At 38.7% G+C, this 10874-nt stretch overlaps 1 protein-coding gene across 1 annotated transcript; it reads left to right on the top strand.

Moving 5' to 3' along the window:
• The first annotated feature begins 6930 nt into the window (after nucleotides 1–6930).
• Nucleotides 6931–10874, top strand: LOC145468931 (uncharacterized). Its single transcript, XM_081452645.1, has 3 exons — nucleotides 6931–8079; nucleotides 8320–10246; nucleotides 10840–10874. Exons 1-3 carry the CDS (start codon nucleotides 6931–6933, stop codon nucleotides 10872–10874), a joined length of 3111 nt encoding a protein of 1036 aa, XP_081308771.1.

Raw genomic sequence — 10874 nt, forward strand, 5'->3', positions numbered from 1 at the left:
CCAAAAGGACTTGCCGCTCAGAAGGCAATTCATAGAATCCTGGAACAATCAGAAATGAATACTTGACATGAACGATATCAGATTCGTTACGATACTATTCTTAAATATTTATCCTTTGCTAATATATCATTCCATACTATTTCTCATCTAATCAAAACTATAACAAAATTCTCGCACGTGATTGGCTATTAGTAGCCCGATTTGAGCATTAATTGGACAGTGTATACGCGTAATGCTTGTAATTGGACAGTACGCGTCATTTTGCGCGCGCTGTTGCGGTGCACTTTGTTGAGTAAACTGTTGTGTTTTTCAACATTCATAACGACGTTTAATCGTTCAGCGATCAATCGATTGTTTGTTCGTTTCTCGAATTTTGTCATAGTTTTGATTAATTGGTAACAGGACATCGTGTCGTCCAATGCAGTCTGTAATCACACTCGTGATTAATAAATCAGACTCCCGCTTCGCGGTCGTCCGATTTTGTTAATCACTCGTATGATTACACACCGAATTGGACTCCACTTAGTCCTATTACCATTATTAATCGGCCCGGGAGAGTGTCATAAATTATGTAATTATGACGTCACAATGTGCGCGATGTACTTCTAAAATTTACACAATAAAGAAAACAGGTGTCTTGAACATCGTGATACTACGTCGTTACAATAGTTGTAACAGGTAGCGAGATTATGGATATCTTGAAGTTGATAATTAACACTTTATGACTGGTCCCGAGGGGAACAGTGAATTTTGTTTCCCGAGAATCTCAATGTTTCCCTCGACTTCTTCTCGGAAAACATTGAGTTCCTCGGAAAGTTTACTGATAGCTGAGAAATCGCCGAAAATTTAACTGAGAACCGACAGTTCCAGCAACCCTATTCAGCCCCCTCTCATTGTAATCAGTCAAAACAGAACAAAGGAAAGTCATACGAACACGTGACGACGTAAACTCATAAGGGGAAATCCCTTCGTTCTTGTTTATTACCTAATCACCAAAAACGAAACGTGACTTCCTCATTAAATTAAAACAGGGGAATCCCTCCGTTCTTGTTTATTAGCTATTCACCAAAGAGGAAACGTAAGTTGCTTAGTAAACCAATTCAGGGGAATCCCTTATGTAGAAGGTATTTATAACCTATATCTTATGATAACTCACAGGCTTTCTTGTCACCCCATGAATATTGCTATCAGGGCTCACGGTAAATTAAGCAATAGACCACAAGTTTTGATGGTTTATAGGTTGATAAACCACGCGGGATGTTGGAAGAGCACGAGAAGAATTCGTAAATCACGAGCCGCTGGCGAGTGATTTACGAATTCCTCGAGTGTTCTTCCAACGTCACAAGCGGTTTATCGTGCCTCTAAACCATAGAAACTTGTGGTATATTGCTTTTATATAATAATTCAGAAGACACTCGAAATTTCCATGAGTTTACTGGCACAATAAACCATAGCTGATTGACCAATTAAGGCGCGCGCATTATTTAATTATTATATGAAAGAGGATAACTGAGAAACCCCATTGCCAATTCCAAAATAATAAGGAAAGCTAAATGACTGACCAGCTCTTATGACACTATCAACAACTTCTGAGAATAACGTGACACATCTGAGTCAGCTTGCAAATATTTCAGTTTTTAGAAGAAGAAGAAGAAGTATACGGATTGTTATAATATTAAGGAGCCGTTCAGCAAACACCTACAGCAGCCTAGTAACGAAAGAAACAAAGGCTGTGCACGTAATAACAACATAGAACTTGGTAAAATTCTTAACTATACTTTAAAAAAGAACAAAGGTAAATTCAAACCAAATTCAGAGTTGTTTGTAGAAAGTGAATCACGAGGGGTTCTTTCTTTCAATTTCTATTTAGAGTTAAACGCTTTCTTTGCATTTTCAGCGGGAGCTAGTTGTTTAAACTGATAGACGCACTGAATAGTCTTAGATATTGCGAGATTCTTAACAACAAAGTAAAATGTAAATTCATTTTTTACTCCGCGCTCTCCTTGGCGTCGCAGTTGCTTAAGCTCCGGATTGCGTAGTAAGTACAGCCTTGCATGTGTGTTTGGGTATGAGATAAAAAAAAGTTGTCTGACTGTTTTGGGTGGTTGGGTGTGGTCACAGGGCGTAACTCACGCCTTTAGGATTGGTTGGGAAGGCTGAGTGGGGGGTGGTGGAGGGTGGGGGGAGAGTAGCAAGGCTAATTCACAGAGTTAATCACTTGTCAGTAACTCAGGAAAAAAATCAAACTCAGCCAGCCATTAACCCCCGCAGAAAATCTTTTAGCGGGTTAGGGTAGGTCACCCATAATCTTAAGCCCAAGATCTTCCAAGGCCAGCGTCAAACAGAGTGATCTTGGGAGAAGATTAGGTCACCCTCTCCGAAGAACCTCCCCCTAGAAAACAGATTTTTAATGGAATGATTTGCTTGAAGGAAAGGTGCCGTTAACACTGAGTGGAACTCCCGTGTCGTGTCAGTCATCTTATCGCGCATTTCCTTGGCCGTCAGCAACACAGACGAAAGGTTAAAATCTTACACATTGAGTCATGCATGTATGTACAGTATATATACAGTGAATTCTCGACTTGCGGACACCCCGCTATGCTAACAAAATCCAGATCCCCGGCAAAAGCTATAGAGGTTTGACTGGAAATGACTCCCGCTATTTACGGACTCTCGCCAGTACGGAATTACGGACACTTTCGTCAGGTACCAAAATGAGAATTTTATTGTTTTGACTCTCGATAAAGTGGACACCGGGTACTTCTCATATAACGTAATTATGTAAAATCATTTTCTGGTGTTAATCACTTGTCACAATACACTTCGAAAGACTTCTGGAATGTTTATTTTCATATGAATTCTTTTTTTTTTTTTTCTGCACAATAGTCCTTGCTTCACAGACGACATTGTCTATGTTATTTATTGGCATGTTAGGGGCACTTGTTATCTTACACCCCGCTATTACGGACTCTCGCTATTACGGATACTAAATGAGGTCGCTGAGCATATCCGCTATGGCGAGAGTTGACCGTATCGAGGAAACAAACATGTACCTAAACTTCGTAATTGTAACGTAAATTGCGAATGAAAACTGAAACGCAAGGGAAAAATGAAACCTCCCTATCGTGTGGCAGTGACAGATGCTATTAAAAGCCAAAATAAGACTGTGCCAAAAGCCACAAAATAAGTGATGAGACTGGATACTGGCTAAAGAGAATTACAAATGCCAGTATAGCTACTGTGGTCTTCAAATGTGAAATAGCTTCTCGCTCTACTTTTTTAATTAATTCGATACATGTTCCGCACATATAAAAAAAGACCCCACAGCCCGTCGAAACTGAAAGCGTGTCCCATGGTTCGAAAGTCTGATAATTTGTACGTCAATGTTATTCTGAAGGAGACGCTGTTTTAGCTGCTAGAGGCTAGAAATTTGAATTTCATTCTGATTTAGCTTTCTCATCGAACGGTAAGTAATTGTTTTTACCTCACATGTGCATCTACATTTAATTTGGTCGATAAAAATCGTAACACATCACAATAACTTTTTGAACTAAAGAATCAACGATAACTTTTGTATATTTAAGATAAACTATATCATTACTTGAACACAGCAATTATTGACATTTATAAATTGCAATTGGCCACTGAGAAATATAAACTCGTCACATTAACTGGCTGATAGTCAATGAGATGTTATGCTTGGTAAACCTTGCCATACATTACATAAAATTGCTCAAAAATGTAACATTATGTAGCGGAATAGAAAAATAATAACCTCTTTCAGAAAATTAATTCTGATGAGTGGGCGCTGAACGGAACATTTTTCTTTGAATCTCTGAAGTAACAAAATAAAAATAAGGATTTTGGACTTCTTTCTAATCAGAAAGTTATCCGTTATATAGTTCAGTATCGTGGTGTTAATTAACGCACTGGAAAGAAAACGTAAACAATACATTGGTGATTCTTCTGTCACTTGATTGCAGACAGAGTCCCTGTTGTGATGTGACGTGGTGTTACAGGCCTTGAAAGGTTTTCTTTCGCAGTGGAAAAGGAAATTGTAAGTAGAGGTGAGTATTCATTTGATTTGTATCATCAGGTTCGTAGCAGCTCTGAGAGTATTCATTTTGTTTTCGGTAGATATCCTCATCTACTCTCCTTTTATTTCTACATACATACACACTTTATTGAACCTCGCAAGTGGTGATTTTAAGGAAAAGTAAATTTAAAAAAGACTGAAACTGTTACAATGATTGTTAACAATACATTAGAAGGGATAACACGATTACGCCTACAAAATACTTGTGTACACTGATTGTGTTGTAATCTTGCAAAACTGAGAACATAAAGCTTTTGTTTGTTTTACGCAGCTAGCCACAGTGGAGGAAAAAAGTCAAGGATGGATTGCCTCTAAGATGTTTGATGTTGTAACTGTGCATTGAAAAGACTTAAATGACACTGATAATTTATTGTCCTTTTCAAAGGAACATCGATTTTGCTGATCCAGACTGAATTGGATTTCATTCTGATTTTGACTCATCTAGTAACGGTAAGAACAGTGAACTTAACCTAGTAGTTATAAGATATCGTCTATTCGATGTATGCCCTCCTCTTTACTGTGCAAATTTTTTTTTCCATATATATTTATTAATGAAGACATGATTGATCATCGCAGTTATACACACAACTTAAGCAGTTGTGCAATTAAAGCCTGAAACAAAAACAAAAAAACATTTCAGGCCTGTGCGGGATTCGAACCCATGACCTCCACGATACCGGTGCAGTGCTCTACGTACCGACTGAGCTATCAAGCCAGCTGGGAGCTGGTCACTCCGCTGTGAGTTCGTAATATGCCCGTAGATGATGAAGAATGTAGATGTCTTTCTCAGCGGTTCAAATATAAGATCTTTCATATATTCATTTGTATAGTTATTAATATTAAACACACATTGTTCTTAGGGGAAACGCCGCGTTGATGACGTGGATGAAATTGGATTTCTTTCTGAACATCTCAAGCAACGATTAAAATATTAAGTTGAAGCTATGCTTTAATGATTATAAATACTAAGTTTAAAATTATATTGTAGGAATATGGATGTTGAAGTAATTGTAATTTCAATTGCAGAAATTCATGCCTTGGAAGATAATCCTTACTGACTTTTAGTTTCGTGCACGAATATCTTCGTCTGTGGGTTTCTTTTTTTGTGTTCATTTTGTTTGTGACTATCAGTTTTGTACGACTGTCACCCTCAGATTGGCAGCGACATGCTTTTATATTCATGTTTGACCTGCAGTTTTGTGTTTCTTCCTCTGTAACCTCCAGTTTTCAGCGTTTATTGGGCGCTTTGCGTCTAAATTTATCTCTGAGAAAAAAAATTCAGTTTTGCGTGTTCCTGTACATCTGTGACTTTCAGTTTTGTGAGCTTATCTTCGGCAAATCAATCCAATTACGTTTGTTTATATTTGTCTGTAAATTTGAAGGAATGTATGTTTTCTATGTTTGTCCGTGACTTTGAATTTCTGAGGGGTTAACCTTTGTCTGTAGGAAAGGGCAGGGTAGTCAAGTGGTTTAGTGCGCTGGGTTGGAAATCTTGGGGTGCTGGTTCAAAATAATCCTCCACCCTACTGTTTTCTGGTTTTGTTCTCGGTAGTTCGGGGTTCAACTTCTCAACCACGTTGTGTCACTAGCCAACTGGTCAGCCTCTCACAAGTTGGTATTCTAAAACGTTTACGCTCTATTTGTAATGTTCTTTTATTCAATTACAGTGTCCTCAATTAGCACAATAATGCGAAATACATTTGGCACTCAAATAAAGTTATTTATTTATTTATTTATTTTCTATATTTATTTCTGTATGTTTCGGTCATGTATCTCTGTCATCCCTGTTGTACTTTTATATCAGCATGAAGTTAGAGGCAAAAACATGGACTTATTAAATTGGAATAAAAGTCTTGAATCAGACCTGGTGTTAGTTTAATTTTTCTCTTATCCTATAGGAAAGCAAAGTAAAGAAAGACTGTCGCTTTTGTGCTCTTTAAACCAAGAGAAAGGGGAGTGGTGAGTTTACTAAGTTATTTATATTTTAATATTGTTATAAGTTGTTTTCAAAGAAAGATTACCTTGATGATATAATAGTAAGGACATAGTTATTAGAGACGCTAATCACATTTCCACGCCAACAATTTCCAACGGCAATATTATGGCAGTCCTATGTTACTTTACTCTAAAACTTTGTCTTTCTGAAGGCAGAGGAAATCTGAAAATATGTTCTTTACTGTGTAATAATACACATGCCTGAATGATAGACGTATTGTTGAGATGTCATTCGATTTGTAACTTTTTTCACTTATTTAAATTGCCAAATAATTGTAATGTGCGTTGGAAGTTCCAGTCGAAATAATGCATTCGTGTTCTAATCAGAGCAATGTAAAATCAAAAATAATTTGGATAAATTTCTCTTTTCAGAAATTACTACTAAAAGTTAAACGGAGTTTAAACCGAAACTTGATCTAAAATATGTAACCAAATTTGTGCGATAAATTAATTCCAGCTTGCATCCTGCTGTGTACTAACGGAGAGGTAAGAATTTTTTAAGTATATAAGTGCTTCCAGATTTTGAAAAGCAAATAACAGAATAGATATTCATAAAAAATCCTTTATTTTAATCTCAGCAGATCAAGCAAGCAATCACTGCAAACATATATAGACAGTCGAGAGCTCACTGTCTTTCCATGTAAAATAAATGTATAACTCTCCTCGCTGCAATCTTCTAATTGCGCTACGATTTCCTGAGTCAGACTGCAATAGTATACTACTAAATGTTTATATTAAAATCATAACAACCGCAGTTAACAAATGGATAAACCGACATGGTCCCAAATTTTTGTCCACTTTTACTCTCTGTTTTGTTCTAATAGAAGTTCATCAGTGACATGTACAACGTAGACGAAGTTATACAAGTCATCTCGATCGGCCTCATTGTTACAGGCTACCTTCTCAACACTAATCGATTCCTAAAAGCAATCGAATTATGCAAGGAATGCTTGTTCATTCTGAAAGAAAGAGCAGGTATAAAAGACGAGAAACTCACCAAATCATTCTACGTAAAGATATATTTTACAATGTGGAAAGCATGTAGTCTTATCAGCGATACCACAAACGCCATAAAATACGCAGAAAGCGTAGTTAAGCTGAGCTTAGAACTAGCAGAAGTGTATTTCCGTGAAAGTAAATACGCACAAGCAAAAAATCTCTTGGAAAAAGCTCTCCTTATCAGTAAAGAAATTGAAGACAGAAGAGGAGAAGCTTCCTGTTACACAAACCTTGGAGTGGTGTATGAATCAGTTGGCGAATATGAGAAGGCTAGAGAACTTTACGAGAAAGCACTTGTGATCCAGAAAGAAATTGGAGACAGAAGAGGAGAAGCTTCCTCTTCCGGAAACCTTGGAGCGGTGTATCAATCAGTTGGCGAATATGAGAAGGCTAGAGAACTTCACGAGAAAACACTTGTGATCGAGAAAGAAATTGGAGACAGAAGTGGAGAAGCTTCTTCTTACAGAAACCTTGGAGTGGTGTATCGATCAGTTGGCGAATATGAGAAGGCTAGAGAACTTCACGAGAAAGCACTTGTGATCCAGAAAGAAATTGGAGACAGAAGTGGAGAAGCTTCCTCTTACACGAACCTTGGAGTGGTGTATCAATCAGTTGGCGAATATGAGAAGGCTAGAGAACTTCACGAGAAAGCACTTGTGATCGAGAAAGAAATTGGAGACAGAAGTGGAGAAGCTTCGACTTACACAAACCTTGGAGTGATATATATATCAGTTGGCGAATATGAGAAGGCTAGAGAACTTCACGAGAAAGCACTTGTGATCCAGAAAGAAATTGGAGACAGAAGTGGAGAAGCTTCCTCTTATCGAAACCTTGGAGCGATATATATATCAGTTGGCGAATATGAGAAGGCTAGAGAACTTCACGAGAAAGCACTTGTGATCCAGAAAGAAATTGGAGACAGAAGAGGAGAAGCTTCCTGTTACACAAACCTTGGAGTGGTGTATCAATCAGTTGGCGAATATGAGAAGGCTAGAGAACTTCACGAGAAAGCACTTGTGATCAAGAAAGAAATTGGAGACAGAAGTGGAGAAGCTTCGACTTACACAAACCTTGGAGTGATATATATATCAGTTGGCGAATATGAGAAGGCTAGAGTACTTCACGAGAAAGCACTTGCGATCGCGAAAGAAATTGGAGACAGACCTTTAGAAGCTTCCTCTTACACAAGCCTTGGAGTGTTTTATAATTCAGTTGGCGAATATGACAAGGCTTTAGAACACTGGCAAAAATCTTTGGCTATGGGCAGAAATATTGGCAACATTTGGACTGTATCTTGCTCTCTTTGTCACCTGGGAAATACATTTTACTCTCTTGGAAAGTACCACAAGGCTAACGAATATAACCAGAAAGCACTTGTCATCTTTACAGACATTGGAAACAGAGAAGGAGTGGCCAGGGTTTGCCTCATCCAAGGAGCTGTGGAGCAAGCTGTAGGTAACTTAACGAAAGCAAAAGAATATTTTGAAAAGGCGCTGGCTATGAGCCAAAACATTGGAGACAGGGAACAAGAAGCACATTCTTATTCACAGCTTGGAGGTTTTGTTTTCGCGGAGTCTGACTATGATAGAGCGGAAGAATATATCAAGAAGGCACTTGCATTAAGTGAGAAGACTGGAGATGTTGTGAGACTGTTGGAGTCTCTCATTAGGATGGCAAAGCTTAGAGAGAGACAAGGAAAGATTCAGGAAGCAATCTCGTATTTACGTTCTGGTATTGAAAAATGCGAGGAAATGCGCAACTCCCTCCGCGACAACGATCAACTTAAGATTTCTATCTCGGATCACAATATTTTTTGCTACAGAAAGCTCAGTAACTTACTCTGCGAAACCGGGAATCCTACTGAAGCTCTGTATGTTTCAGAGCTTTCGAAGGCCAGGGCTTTGGCAGATTTAATGTCAGCTCAGTACTCTTTGGACAATCAAATGCCAGCTGACTCTGTAGCATTGTCGGATCTTGAAGGCATGGTGGGAAAAGTGCTAAACCGCACTTGTCTGTACGTCTCATATTCTTCTGACAAAATACATTTGTGGATTCTTAAAGCAAGCGGAACCATACATTTCCAGGTGATAAAAGGAAATGACCTGTTAGTTCGGGAAGGATCAAGTCAGCATTTAGAACAATTTTTGGATTTTAGAAGTTTTGACATTTTACCAGAGGAGATTTGCGAAGACCAATGCTTACACGATTTTCTACCAGAATCGAAAACGTGGAATGAAGACATCCATGAAGGTTGGCGAATTGGAGAGGAAAGTAAAGCTAACCAAGGACCGCAAATGAACCTTCCCATCTGTTACAAACTAATCATTGCTCCTGTGGTGAGCTTTCTTGAGGGCCCTGAAATCATCATTGTCCCTGATCGCGCTTTATACAAAATTCCATTTGCCGCCTTAACTGCTGAAAGCGGAAAGTACTTATCCGAGACTTTCAGGATCCGTATTGCTCCTTCTCTAACAACTCTCAAGCTCATTAATGAATGTCCAGTGGACTACCACTGTCAGACGGGTGCTTTGATAGTGGGAAATCCTGATGTTGGTGAGGTGCATTTCAAAGGAAAACTCACAAAGATTTCTCGACTGCAATGTGCAGAAAACGAAGCGAGGATGGTAGCAAAAAAGCTAGGAGTTGAGCCTTTGTTAGGACGGCAAGCAACAAAGCAGGCAGTACTTCAAGCGATGAATTCAGTGGCCTTGATTCATATCGGCGCACACGGTGATGTTGAAAGAGGAGCAATTGCCCTTGCACCATCTTTTCGTATTCCAAACGGAATACCTCAAGAAGGACTCTACTTATTGACAATGTCTGACATTTCAAAGATTCAACTGCGAGCTAAACTGGTAGTCCTTAGCTGTTGCCACAGTGCTCGTGGGCAGACAAAGGCCGAGGGAGCTGTTGGAATTGCCCGAGCATTCTTAGGATCCGGCGCACGCTCAGTACTGGTATCACTGTGGGCCCTGGAGGACAAAGCAACAGAGCAGTTAATGACTCATTTCTACGATCACCTTGTCGCTGGGGAAAGTGCTGGTGAATCTCTACACGAGGCCATGAAGTGGATGAGAAGTAAGGGCTATGACGTGAACCAGTGGGCACCTTTTATACTGATTGGAGATGACGTGACATTTGATTTTGAAGAGAAAGGTAAGATTCAATGAAAACATGCATAAGTGCTTTCTAATTTTTAATAAACGGCTTTTGGCATTTACTTACAGTTTTCCTGAGATGGTGTCGATCAAGCTGGGTGTATTTTCGAAAGTGTGTTTAGGTTTCTATAGCTATTTTTTTTTTTAAGTGTTTGTTGTTTGATCTTTTGCGGCTCACGTATTGGTTGTTTTTTATGACTGCTAACTAGCTCTGTCGATCATGAGAGTGTAAACCATGAAATTACCTACAGTGTAATACAACGTAATCAAGAGGCCACAGCCATTTATCATATTATCACGAATTCGAAAGGAAATTTTAGAAAACGAGAAATCTAGGAAAGTAAGAGCTACAAGCGAGTGCCTCACAGATTTCGTGAGTTTTTCAACATATCGTAATATTTTATGACGATATAAGGCTTCAGATTATTTGCTCGGGACAGACAGTAAAACAGGGTTGTCTTGCTTTGAGCATAAATTATAATACTGAGTTAATCAGAGCGCGCGCAGCCCCGAATTTTTTTTTTTTAATTTAAGGAGATAAATTTAGGTGGTTACTATTTTTTGTTGTTGTTTCTTTATTTACTCTGTCAGGTGTTGGCAAGAATGACCAGGACGGCAGCGAGTGA

The sequence above is a fragment of the Orbicella franksi genome, chromosome 14 (genome assembly GCF_964199315.1).
Source record: "Orbicella franksi chromosome 14, jaOrbFran1.1, whole genome shotgun sequence".
NCBI lineage: Eukaryota > Metazoa > Cnidaria > Anthozoa > Scleractinia > Merulinidae > Orbicella > Orbicella franksi.

What these genes read in the sequence shown, in the direction of transcription:
- LOC145468931 (XM_081452645.1), top strand. Translation starts at nt 6,931, where the DNA reads ATGTACAACGTAGACGAAGTTATACAAGTCATCTCGATCGGCCTCATT. An exon ending in CAGTTGGCGAATATGAGAAG is followed by an intron (nt 8,080 to 8,319) that starts GCTAGAGAACTT and finishes GAATATGACAAG; the next exon opens with GCTTTAGAACACTGGCAAAA. An exon ending in ATTTGATTTTGAAGAGAAAG is followed by an intron (nt 10,247 to 10,839) that starts GTAAGATTCAAT and finishes TTACTCTGTCAG; the next exon opens with GTGTTGGCAAGAATGACCAG.